Source organism: Odontesthes bonariensis, chromosome 24 (genome assembly GCF_027942865.1).
Source record: "Odontesthes bonariensis isolate fOdoBon6 chromosome 24, fOdoBon6.hap1, whole genome shotgun sequence".
NCBI lineage: Eukaryota > Metazoa > Chordata > Actinopteri > Atheriniformes > Atherinopsidae > Odontesthes > Odontesthes bonariensis.
Genome location: NC_134529.1, coordinates 6,300,430 through 6,313,946, shown reverse-complemented (window position 1 = coordinate 6,313,946; position 13,517 = coordinate 6,300,430). Strand labels below are relative to the sequence as shown.

The following is a 13,517-nucleotide window of genomic DNA, read 5'->3' as shown; positions in this document are numbered from 1 at the left end:
ATCTACATCTGCTCTTTCAGGTGTGCATGATTTTTAATGCTGGAGAGCTGAGCCTGGTGGAGTATAGCAACAAAGAGATCCTGGGATCTGTCAGGACAGAATTTATGAATCCTCATCTCATCAGGTTGGTACAGCAAGAAGAAACATATAAAAACTGAGTAATTGTCAGATTTAAAGCCACAATATAAAACATTCATATTTAGAAATGGAGCCATTTTATCAGCCTAATTCACTTATTTTCTGCCTCAGTGGATTTAAGTTTGTTTTACTCACAGATTTTCTGTAGTTTTGACAATCTTTGTGATGGATAAGGGGGAGAATGGTCTCAGTCAGGCTTACGGGAATAGAACAAGCTCAAAATCAGTGACAACTTTGCATTTGGCACTGTAAAAGTGGCCTTATTCACACATTCTTTCCAGTTTTGGGTTCCTCAAACAGGCATTTTTGCCTGTTTTTGCAATCTTTTTGACAGCTGTTTGAAGGTAGTTCATACAACATATTCATAGAGAAGTACAACCTCTCTCTTTACTTTTGTCTCTCACAGTAAACATGTAAAATAACATTAATATACTGCACATACAGTTAGAACAGAGTCAACATTATCAAGACAAAGAATTATAAAGTTCCAGCTGCGTCCATTAGGTGGCAGTATTGAGTCTTGAAGGAATCCCAGGCATCACGACAGGAAGGAGTGCTCAGCACACATCCTTGTAAATGTATTCAGACCTGTCAGCGGTGTCAGGACTGACAGTTTCTGAGTGACTGACATGGGTACTGAGGCGAGTAGGTTTCACAATCCACTGCCTGCTGCTCGCCTCTGGCCGGACTCTGTGGCATGACAACAACATTTCAGCCGCTGAAGCCGGCTACGAGGAGCTGATGCTGGATTCAGTTCTTTTATCACACGCGTGTTGTTTAATTTTCCCCTTCATGCGTGTGTGTTTGTGTGTGTCTAGTGTGCGACTGAATGAGAGGAAGCAGAGAGGAGTGGAAGACAATAAGAAGCTCGCCTATCTGATTGACATAAAGACCATCGCCATCGGTAAGAAGAGAGAAGTGTGTGCAAAGTGAACAAAGTTATTTGTGGAATTTCAGTACAATAAAAAAAAAAACAACCTCTGACTCACATCGGGATCAGAGCTCCCTTAAGTGTTTATTAGAAATGTAAAGTCTTCTCCATGCAAAAAGAGCCAGTAGATGCATGAATAAGTACCAAAGAGATATTTTTGGTCCCTTTGAGGTGTGTCATGGGTAATCTGAATTCTGGCACAACTTTTTAACGTTTAACAGTCTTTTTGAACTGAAGGCTGAAGATTTCTCAGATTTTTTTTTTGCTCTCAGCATCTTAAAATCCTAATAATTTCCACAAAAACACACATAGAAAACAAAGCTTTTCAGGCCTGTATTTGAATTTGTTTAGCTACATGTAGAACAGCCCACTTTGTGGTTTTTACTGCTTTAAATGACACTTTATGTTACATTATAGATTTTTATAGATGCCTTACATTGCAGTATGGTGAAGCTGAGTCTTTCAGAGTTTATTATATCCTGGTAAACGATTTAATAGTATTTACTGATTTTGCATCCAATTGAATGTTTTTTTTCTATTTCTAATTATCATCAGAGTGGCAGCAAAATGGTGGGAGGGGCCTAGTCAGGCAACTAAAGTTGACCAATGAGAGGAGACTGGCTTTTTATGTGGGGTCAGCCTGCCCAACTGACATTTTGATATGAAATACATAAATATTTGCATCCTATTTCCACTCTGTGAGATGTTTCTTGGGAACTTTAACAGAGCGCGACAGTGTTTTGTTTCTTATTGACTGTCTAATGAAACTAATGCTAGTAAACTGTATGTTTATTTGTTTGGTGTTATTTTCATCAGTGGATTTGTGCAAATTTTGGAGATCAAGCAAGTATTCCTGTACAAACTAAATGGGGCGTGTTCTTGGTAATGAAGCCAAGTGTCACTGGCTCAATGAACTGAACTGAATGGAATGATTTTACTAATACCCCGAGTTCAATGATATAATAAATAAAGATAAAATCAGTTTGATATAAGCATAGAGCGAGACAATAGAAATAAAAAGCAGTCAAACAAATGAATGAGCCACAGCTAAACGAAAGATATTTTAAACAAATGTGTCTTAAGCTGCTTTTTAAAAGTGTCACATTGTTCACTAATCTTATGTCCAGAGACTTCCAGAGCTCAAAATCAAAGTCTTCTTTAGTTCAGAGCTCCAATCGAGAGTAAACCAACAACCCCCGAACAGAGGACCTCGTGGCCCTACTGTTGTTGTGTTGCTTCAGTAAGTCCAACAGATAAAAACGGGCTTGATCATGCACAGCTCCGACCGTTAGAACATGGATCTTAAACTGGATTCTGAACCTGGTCGGGAGCCAGTGTAAACCTATCAAGACTGGAGTTATATGGCACCTTCTGGATGTCTTTGTCAGCAGCCTGGTGGATTCATTCTGGACCAGTTTTAGGCGAAAAGAAGATGGGAACCAGTTGAATAAACCATTGGGAAGTTGAAGTGAAGCAGAAAGAGAAAGAGAGGTGGTTGAAATTCCCAGTGATTGCCATCAATGTTTAGTTTTGTAGCTCCAACAACATCTGTGCCAAAGTTAATTTTATTTGTCTGTGATCTCACATTCGTCATGAAGATCGAGGGACGAAATAGTTTCAAATTTCTCCTCCTCTCCCTCTGTTTTGCTCCTGGCCTGCATCCCTAATGTCTCCTTTTCCATGAATCTTAATCCTGGCATGACATGGGCTTTGGAAAGGTTTTTCAGCTGCTCCTACAATTAAGCAACTTCTTAGCTTTTGGCATGGTTTCTCATGATAACAGATATTAAAACGTGCCAGAATAACCAGCAGAAATCACTGTCATCCAACAGCACAACATCCGAAGCAGCCTGAAAAAATATTCAAAAAATCAGAAAAACAGAGAGTCTCAAGAAGATACAGAGAACATGATGCGTTATTCCTACATTTGCATTTGCAAACTTCTGCATTTAGCTAATTTTGTTCCAAGAACAGCTTAGATCATCCAAAAAGGCCCTCTGTCAGTGAACAATGCAGCATTTTTAATTTAATTTTAATTAAAAACAATGTAAGGGCTTTATATGTCCACAGACTATAAACTTAATTGCAGCGCAGGTAAGTTTTAAAAGTGGATGCAATACTTACTCTGCCAGGTTGTAATAATAACTGGCTCATTCCTGATCTTTAATAAAAGGCCAGTTTCAGCCAAACTCTGGCAGCCTGACTGCTGCTCAGTTAATCTGTTGGTTGTTTTCTCTCCTCAGTGGACTTGGCTGGAGGCTACAATCTGGGAACCATCAGCCACGACTCCAAGATTGACTGGCTGGAGCTCAATGAAACCGGACGCAAACTGCTGTTCAGGGACAAGAAGCTGCGGGTGAGAATGAAACCTCAACACCCCGAGGGGCTGAAAGGCTGGAAACAGTGAGGAAGAGACCTCGAGGCAGTAAGGCAGACTGGGGAAATGACAGACAGTCAGAGCAGGAAAACCCTCGCTGCTGTTAAAGCCATGTCCATCACCCAGAACATGCCTTGCAGCTCTTATGTCGGAGCAGCTAGGTCTAGGATAAATACATGTGGCTCATTGCCATGGGGGCTGCATAAGTTACCCATTAAAGGTATGAAATTCTCTCCATAAATGGCTGTTATAAGTAGCTTTTGGATTTTCTTTATATGTCGTCACCCACAAATGCTGTTTTTTGGGGCTTTCGTTGTTGTGGGTATGTAACCCCACTAACCTAGTGGGGTTACATGGTACTGAAAGGGCTAAATTACAATGAGACTGAGTTATTAAGTTCATGTAGACACCTTAATCTGACAAGAAATTGGATCGGATCGGATTAAGACCCCGAGATAACTCGGTTGAAAGTCAAATTAAACCTGCTTGTAGACGCTGAAGCACGTGGTGAATTAGACTTTAAATGGGTACAGCGCCACCTATCATACCGGGGTATGACACGCTTTGTGCCTCTGATTCCATTCATTCACCGCCATATATCCAAGGAGAATTACCCTCAAATAAGGAGCATCAGCCAACTATAGCTATAATCGAATTAATCTCATCATGTAACCCCACTGAGGAATTCAGCCTGTGTCATTTCAAATGTAGCCTGCTGACTCTTAAAAGTGAAACACTGCACATCAGGCTAATCTTGATCATCAGAGCAGCGACGTGTTGTTCTCACGTGTCCTGAATAAGCTGCTATTTGACTTGAGCGTTTTTTTTCTCAGGAGCTTATATCCACGTGGACAAATCAATGTAACGATGTTCATTCTTTATGCTTTATGTCGAGTTGGAAGCCCTTTGACCTCCACAAAGAATGGCTCGCTTTTGTGCCAGGCCTTTACTACAGCTGTCTTTATTCACTGTTTGTTAGCCTTGAGTTCTGTCTTCAGCATGTTGAGCATGTTGAGATCAGATGATTGCAGCTGATCAGCCGCTGCAAAATGTTCTACGTCTTTAACATAAACAAATATGAGGTTGCTTTCAGAGTCTGGATAAAGTCTTTGTCCGTCTGTACTCTGAAGCCTTGTCTGCTTCTGTACGGGTTGATCTTAGTATCATCTATACAAAGAAGGCTCGGTTTGTAAAAGGATTATGTTTTGTTAGGAGGGTTTCTCTGGGCAGATGTCCTGATGTCTTTGCTTTCAGGAGGCAAAACTGACAAAGGAGGCTTGAAGCAATGAGGCTGAAGCGGAGTCGTCGTTAGCGGAGAGTGTTCTTTCATACTGTGCACACGATCATCATTCTGCTCGCATGCTAAAGATGTAACACAAAGACTAAAGAAGCCAGTTCCTTTTTATACCCAGAGCAGCGTGTCTGTCTTCTAGTTCCAGTTCCTTTATATTCCTTAGACTTTCTGAAAGTAAACTTCTTAAAGAAGTAAAAGAAAAGAAGATTCTCATCCGGATTAACATCTCCATTTTACATTTAGCATGCAGTTTTTCTTCTGCACAGGTTCATTCAAGCATAAATCTTTTTAAAATCTGCCGCAGTTTGATTTAGCTTCTGTTGGGAACAAGCTTGCACTTAAGCCTCAGGACACTTGCATGAAAATGAGTTGTGCTACATCACAGCAGCTTCATGGCAATCTGTGAGAAATGTTTGACTATTTAAGTTTTCTCTCATTCCACCGGTTAGAAATCGTGGAAAGTCAACATGTCTTTAATTGGAACTGACTTTCAAAAGAGCTTATCAGCAGGCTGCTCATCCTCGTTGCATTTAAAGTTGGCTAACTGTGCTCCACTGTGAAACTATGGAGGCAGCATTATTCAAATCCAAGGTGGTGATGAAAAGGAGGTCAGATATGGAGGTACTGTAGCTGATTACAACAGCAGGCAGTCCGTCACATTCATCAGTACATATTAGTGCCGCGGGAGCCTTGGAAGCGTATAGAATCTAATAGAGAGCACAGTACAATAGGATGCAGCGTTTGTGTTCATATGGAAGTTTATCAACTTTGAAGCCAGCTAAATGTATGCAAAAGATGGACTCTCATCTAAAAATGAACATTTTCTCTCATCATATACTGAGTCATTAGTTGGAGTTCACTAGCGGTCCATGTGAGAAGCTATTACAGTGTACACTCACACATAGATATGACATATATGTTATATCTACCACTCCACCATCAGATTGGTGTCTGGGCACCTTGGAGGCGAGGTGAGCGCCTCAGACTCTTTGTTGTCTTCTTTGAGCCCTTAAAAGTGTTCCTGTCAGTGGTTTTAATGTTTTGGCTGATTAGAGTCCTTCGTTTAGGACAACCTCAGCTTCGCAGGACGCCGTGTGAACAAAGTCGAGACTCTTTCCTTCAGAAATATTTGTGTTTTTGACCCAAATACAGACTCAAACATCCAATCCAGAAAGGATCAAAAACCAGCGTGCTGTAATGAAAAAAGTCTAACATGAAAGGATGTTGAGAAGAGATGCTATTTGAGGAAACTCATACTGGTTACAATGGCCTTGTGTTCATAAAAGGAGTCTCTTTGATGTCCTGCATACATTTTGCATTGAGATTTTGGGAAATATGCTTTCTTTAAGAAGCTTTCAGTGTTATTCCCGTGTGTCCTTTTAATGTTGAGCGTCAGTCAGAATCCTGTCAAAAAAGAAACATAAACTGGGAGTTAACTTGTGTTAGAGGAGGAATTGTCCACCAATCTGAAGGTTTCCCATTCTTCTATATCTTGAAGTGTCCCTTGGCAAAGCGCTGAACCCCTCATTTCCCCCGATGCTTTCATGCATGGAAGAGAAAAAGGCCCCGTAAGACCTAAGACAGGCTGTGTGAGCAGATTAATGTGGATGTGGATCTTTGAAAGACGGAGAAAGATGGCCGATAAAAGCTCACACAGTCCAAACCGGATACATTTCTGCTCTGTCTTGTTTCATGATGTGAAAGCCAGCTTTAGTACCTGTAAAAATCTAAATGAACAGGCTGGCCGTCTCAGGCCTTTTGCTTAGCTAAACTGCCTTTTTTTACAAACTTTTTGTTTAAAGATCCATTTTTTTTTTGCTGATGAGATTAAGAGTCTCTCTGCCCCTTCCCCCTTGTTTTTTTCTCTCCTCCTCAGCTCCATCTGTACGACATAGAGTCCGGGACGAAGGCCACGCTGCTGAGTTTCTGCTCTTATGTCCAGTGGGTGCCCTGCAGCGACGTGGTGGTCGCCCAAAACAGGGGAAGCCTCTGCATCTGGTACAGTATCGACAGCCCGGAAAGCATCACCATGTTCCCCATCAAGGTGAGACTTTGTCTTCTCTTTGCATGTATGAGTGAAGCTCGTGGAAACATCATACTTACATTATTTAAAGGGTAAATAAGGCTGTATATGTCCATAATGCCTCTGTTTTAATCTTTTTATCCCTTTCATTGTTTCAATCTTCCATGAGAAAAAGAGTTGATGGATAAAGTAAAACAACTTCCATGATAATATTTTAACATCACAAAGGTTGTCAGACTCAGTTAATCAAGACACATTAATTATTTGCTCTGATGGTAAACAAATCTGTGGCGTTCCACGTTGAATAGTGCTTTCAAATAACCATAAAAGATAATAAAACCAGTAGCTTCTCCTAACTGTTCTGGTTACAGACCCTCTCTTTCTAATAATAATAATGATTTTATGATGGAGATGAGTTTAAATCCTGACAGCAGCCATCTTAGGTTGTTATACTTTCCTTATTTTTACACCCAAATGATACAATTTACTTTTCCTCTCTTCAGCATTTGGGTCTCTGTGCAGCTGGTAAAGCCGGTTTAATTACAAGCTTTTTATGTTGCTGTCCCGGGGCCGTTTGTTACGTCAAGCATGCAGAAGGTTCTGAAACATGCTTGTGTTTGCACGCGTTGGTGTTCTCATTAATCATAAATCAGGCAGAACGGCCTCTCGCGTGCGTGAAGTTGTAGAGAAGTACGTCAAGCCAGACATTTTGTTAAGCAGACAAATAACATTTTTCTGTAATGGAGTGAGCAGAAGTGTTGGTTTGCTCGTGCAACGTGCTGCTCAGGAGTGATTTTCTTTTGTGGTTTTGTTTACACGGTGATTCTCTACTGAAGCCAATCGATTGCACATCTTTGCAACACAGTGAGTTTACTGAAGAAAAAGTCATGTCGAGCATTTACATGAAATGAATGAGCAAGTTGAACACTTTTACCATTTAGTTGAAAGTACACATTGATGTGCTTCATATTTTATGAACTGCTCTGGGTTTTGTTCAGTGTTAGAGAACATTAACTGTGAAGTAATTAGCGTCCACAATAGGCTAATTAAAGTTGGAGAGTAAAAAGTGGAGAAGGGTCATAGTGTGAGGTGAAGTTGGCACTTGTGACCACTTGTTTCTTTCTTTGTCAGGGAGACATCGTGGATCTAGAAAGAGCTGATGGGAAGACGGATGTGATCGTGACGGAGGGCGTCAACACGGTGACGTACACTCTGGACGAAGGCCTCATTGAGTTTGGCACTGCTATTGATGACGGAGACTATGACAGGTAAGTTCAGAGCTCGTGTGCTAAAAAAAAAAGAAAAGAGATGCAGCTCATCATGATGAACGTCATGTGGATCCGTGTATACATCCGTCCATCCGTCCTTGTGCTCGTCGCCTCTGCGGGTCAGAGGCGCGGTGGCAGCGGCGCGAGCAGAACAGGCCAGATGTCCTTTTATCCAGCAGCTTCCTCAAGCTCTTCTTGAAAATTTCCTCTGCACTTCCAGGCCAGCTGGGAGATATAATCCATCCCCTCAGTGTGTCGTGACTCAACTCCAAAATGAGACTTTAGTGAAGCCTCCTCATCAGACGGAGTAAATGATAACTGAACTTTCCAATAGTCATGATTTTTATTTAATCAAGGCCTTTCAGTGTTCAGGTAAGTCACTAATGTGAGTCAGATTAGTGATGAAAAGATGTTACACATCTATAAACTAAAGTTTTTCCACAAAAAACTACACTTTTATCCAAATTAGTTCCATCATTCAATTTCCTCCCTTGTATTCCTAAGTTGCATTAATTAAATCAGTTATACATTATTAATTGTTGTGAAATACTTGCTGAAAGATGTTATATAACAGTTCTAGACCATATCCTCTTCACTGGCCCTTACATTTGGACCACTTTGGACACTAAATATTAAGAAAATGGTATCTGTATTGTTTTCGTTCTGGTATAAAAATGCACTTGAAAGTTTTTAAACTTGTAGAAAAAAGACAGTGTGTTAAACTTAAAGCTGTTCAGTAAAACCTTTCATTACTCAGCCTCTGAAGAAGCTACACTGTTGAAATAAAAAAGATTTGAGAGGTTAAACATTTGACTTTACCTTCATGTTTTTAATATAAGTTTGAAGTCACTGTTCCTTGATCAATACTCAGGTCACATCCGGACTGAAACGTTGAACAATTATATGTTCTATCTGGTCTTAATGGCTTAAAATGATGTGCTTTCTCAGTATATTTATTTGTGCTAAACACAAATCAGAGAATCCCAACATCTAATACTCAAACATAAAGAAATTTAGAGCCTCAAAGTCCTCATAAAGCCGTGTCAACCAATATGTCGACTTTATCCTGAAGCATTATGTGTGTGCAACCCATCTACCTTTAGACAGTTAATGGCTACATTTAAAGTTTTGTGTGTAACTCTGCAAGTAGTAACATAGAACATCACTATGGTTATAAAACTCTGACCCCTTCCTCATTCACCTCCACCTGCAGAGGTGGATGGCCTCTCACATCCTGTCCAGTAAATTCAGAGTAATGTGCACGTAGGATTAAATATACGACCCAGTGAGGGATATTTACTTAAACTGTGTTTGTGTTCCGCTATGATTGCGGTCTGTGTGATTTACAGCTTTGACCCTCGAAGCTGTCAGTGGCTTTCTGGGGAGAGCTCTCTATTTAAACTATATTAATCTGTAGACTTTGATAAAACAGACATCAGACTGCGTGATGTTTTTATTTGTCACTTAACTTATATAAGCTGCACCAAACAAAACTGTAAAAATAATCATTTGTTTCTACGTTCTGCAGCGGATATAAATCTTAAATCTGCCACAAAAACACTACAGTTAGGATGTAGGAATGTGTTTATACTGGAAGCATGAGGCAGGGAGAGCAACAGCAACGACCTCCAGAGGGAAGTGACATTGATTTAAGTCCAATACAGCATGAGAAGAGGAGCTGTGGTGGTGGGGGGGTGTTACAACGTGACTTGCAGAAGTGGCAGCTAGGATAGGCAGGCGAAAGAAAAGTTTACGCCTTCCGCACTTGACCTCGCAAATGGCGACATGTGCCAAAATTGACGTCACCAAAACAGGCATTGCCTGGTGTTTTGGTGTCATTGCAGCAGGACGGAGATCTCCCAGTTGTTATAAACATTTCATGAGTCTTGTGGGAACAGCCTTACAAGCAGGTCCGTGTTTTGTGGATGACTTAAGGACACGTCAAAAAACTAAAGAAGGTCAAATTATTGTAAATCTTCCACGACCATCAGAAAAAGCTCAAAAGTAAAACGGAGCAGTCCAGGCGCACCTCAACCACCGGTTCTAATGGGTACGGCACTGATATGGTGCTGTTTATGGAAGGCCAAGAGGGCCATAATACACCTCTGATTTATTGCCATAGCAAAGCAGCACTTTTCACTCTGCAGAATGCCTAAAATTGGAGCAGCACTTTGGAGTTTAGACCCAAGGAGCCGACAGAATCCTAAAAGTAAAGTTTAGCGGTAAGTAGAACAAGGTTGAATTTACAGCGGCGATGAAGGTAGCTGCAGTTTGCTTTGCAGCTGGCAGGTTTCCTACAGCGACGCAGTTAGATTCAAATACTTAAAGTTTCAGCCAAGACTCAGATTTTTGGATCTGGCGTTGAGTGAAGGTAGGACCGGAGCAGAGGATCAACCACACCGACACGCACTGCCTCTCACACTCACACCAGGCAAGATGAATACAAACGACACGCATGAAGGGAAACGCGGTGGAAACAAAGTCTCGAGACTCATGACAATTTAATGCATTTTGCAGAGTAAAAAGCAGCATTTTGTTAAGAGTTGCGTTCAATAATAGGTCATAAATGCCCTGCTTGGCCTTCCACAGACATATAAAGTAAATCGGCAGCTATGAGCCGATGTTCAATTTAAATTGACTGAGCTTGACTTTATGGCCTGCCTGAACTAACTCTATGCACAGTTTCACTGTGTCAACCTCACCTCCCAACAGTTCACACAGCTCTGCTGCTAATCTGCATCATCATTCAGGATTTGTGGTTTCGCCACCTGGTTCAACAATTACTTCTGTGTGTGTGTTTGTGTGTGTTTACAGAGCTACAGCATTTCTGGAGACTCTGGAGATGTCACCAGAGACCGAGGCCATGTGGAAGACACTCAGCAAGCTGGCCCTAGAGGCTCGCCAGCTGCACATCGCAGAAAGGTCAGCTTCACCAGCGCACGCACATGCACACACACACACACGGGCTTTTCAAAATGATCTTCTCCTTTCTGAATTAATTACATTTTGGATCAGTCTTCTCTGTTACTGAGACTAATCTTTGTGGATGGAGAGAAAAGAGGCAATAAGGGCAGCTTCATTACCTGGAGTGAAGAAATACACTTTGTGAACACACACACAAACACCCCAACCTTTGTGTTATCAGCTCTTTAGAGGACGAACATTTGCATATATTTCCTGCCTGAGTCTTCAACCTAAAACTTCATGATTTACTTTGTAGGGATTTGTTTTTGGTCCCCAAAGTGAGACAGGTGTCCACAAAATGATCATGTCACCAATTTGATGTCCCCACAATATCAGTGATTCACACACACAGCAGATGGCTGCGTCCCTGCCTGACCTCCTCCTCTAACTTCATTTATCATCAAAGACGTTTTTTGATTCTCTATCATTTTCTCGCTCTCGCGCCTTCCATCTTTATTTCTCTCTGTTGTGAGTAACCCTTCAGATTTGAATTCTCTGTCATTAATAATGCATATGCTGTTCGTTAGGCATCGGCTTGATTTGCATAAATCATGAAATCTGGGAAAGAAACGGTTTTGTCTGGAGTGGATAATGTTAATCAGCCGGGGACGAAATGTTAATGAGGATGGGGAGCGAAGAAGAGTCAGACGCGGAGAGTTTTTCAACTTTTTTTCTTCTTTTACGACTGCTTCATTAATCTGATGCAACTGTTCAGACAGAGTTTGTAATAAAGTAGCCACACTCTAAGATGTGCCTTTGCGTTTCTCAGCCCCCGGACTTGCAGTGTATGTGAAGTATAATTAGACTAAAGCTCTAATTTATCTCAGTTCATTAGGTTCACTGGTTTTCCAAGCTTCCATCTGCTTTGACTGAACTTCCTTCGCTGCGACTCTTCCTCTCTTGCTCCATTGCTTACTTCTTCTGAGGTTTTCTTTCCCTCCTTTTATGGCAGGTGTTTTGCTGCTCTGGGCGACGTCTCGACCGTTCGATTCCTCCACCAAACAAACCAGATTGCGGATAAAGTTTCACAGGAAATGGTGGGTGTCACATGAGCACGGAAACGAGGCACGACAGCCTCCACAATGACCGAATAACACGCAGGATTCCTGACTAATAACCAGTATTTCACATTACTGTGCGATAACTTTACAACCATCAGTGTTGTGCTCCTGAACACTTCAATACCTGCTTTAAAGATTCATGCCTCGCCATTAAAACTGAATCCAAACCAGCCTTCAAAGCATAGAGGATTAAAACTTTCCACTGGAATTAATATTAATGAAATTAATTTTGGCTGAATATCAGTAAATGTTCCTTCTGCACATTTTGCCTATTTAAAACTTTTCCTGCAGAGAACATTTTCTGCTTGCACGCTACGAAATGAGCATTAGAGGTTTGTGCATGATTCAATCTGTGTGTGTTTTCTGATTAGGGAGAAGATGGGACCTCATTTTACCAAGTACAAGCGCACGTTGCCATGCTGGATAAGAACTTTAAACTGGCTGAGATGCTTTACATGGAGCAGGTCAGACACACTCTCCCCTCTTCATTAAAAAAAAAAAAAGGCTTTGCTTACTTCATCATATAGACTTAGGCACAATATCTCTAACCCACCACCTTAGTTTGCAGTTGATCGTGGTTTCACACTTTAAACCTGTAACATTTCATAATGATGATGACTTGGTAATCTTCATCAAAACTTCTTTGACCAGTCAGTGTGTTGGGAAAACTATGAAGACACTCGTTTGACATGTTTATTGGCAGAATGCCATCGATGAGGCCATAGAGATGTACCAGGAGCTCCACATGTGGGACGACTGCATTGCTGTGGCTGAAGCCAAGGTAACAGCGAACTGACCAGAACAGATCTGATTCTTTTCTGCTTTAAGGTCGTTTAAAGTCATTTAAAGCAGAGCAGAATTTCTTCCTGGAGACCTTTGATCGCATGAGGTTTAGTCCTCAAGGTGAGAAGGAGCTTTGCAAAAAGAAATGCATGTAGGACTCCACATGTATTCATAATTCTGTGTGATCTTTTTGGTCTGATTTAAATTGTAGTGTAATTTCAAATTATGTGGCTCATTTTCACCTCTTTAATCGGCCATATTTCCAAACTCTAGAGCCTATCAACAGCTTGCTAAGTCTCATATCCCACCCGCTTCAGGTTCACGTCCATCTTACAGCTCTTTATTATCACCTTTAACTTTACCGGTTTAGTTATGTTGTAGCAGTGTCTGGAAAGTCTGGAGCCACCTAAATTTCTTTATATTTCCTTTCCAAACAGCCGGACTTTCTTGTAATCCTTTAAATTGGTCTTGATCAATAGTTCTCCAGGCTTTCTGAAGGTCTTTCAAAATTTTTCTTTGGACATTGGCTGCTTTTTCACTCAAGGGAAGCAGTGCTGTGGCTGCATATAACGGACAACTTAGCAAAGAACCGTATTTTCTTGCTAATATATGAAATAAAAAGAGGAGGCTTAAAACTGGTGCACAGTATTGTAGCTCAGCAGGTTACATGGAGCACAA

At 41.0% G+C, this 13,517-nt stretch overlaps 1 protein-coding gene across 2 annotated transcripts in view; it reads left to right on the top strand.

Moving 5' to 3' along the window:
- Nucleotides 1-13,517, top strand: part of ift172 (intraflagellar transport 172) — a 38,761-nt gene that overhangs the window by 4,945 nt on the left and 20,299 nt on the right. For both annotated transcript variants that reach the window (XM_075459257.1, XM_075459258.1), the window contains exons 13-21: nucleotides 21-124; nucleotides 957-1,042; nucleotides 3,313-3,425; nucleotides 6,617-6,784; nucleotides 7,895-8,031; nucleotides 10,846-10,953; nucleotides 11,948-12,032; nucleotides 12,428-12,520; nucleotides 12,760-12,837. In XM_075459257.1, coding sequence (XP_075315372.1) covers nucleotides 21-124; nucleotides 957-1,042; nucleotides 3,313-3,425; nucleotides 6,617-6,784; nucleotides 7,895-8,031; nucleotides 10,846-10,953; nucleotides 11,948-12,032; nucleotides 12,428-12,520; nucleotides 12,760-12,837 — 972 coding nt within the window. The remainder of the gene's footprint in view (nucleotides 1-20; nucleotides 125-956; nucleotides 1,043-3,312; nucleotides 3,426-6,616; nucleotides 6,785-7,894; nucleotides 8,032-10,845; nucleotides 10,954-11,947; nucleotides 12,033-12,427; nucleotides 12,521-12,759; nucleotides 12,838-13,517) is intronic.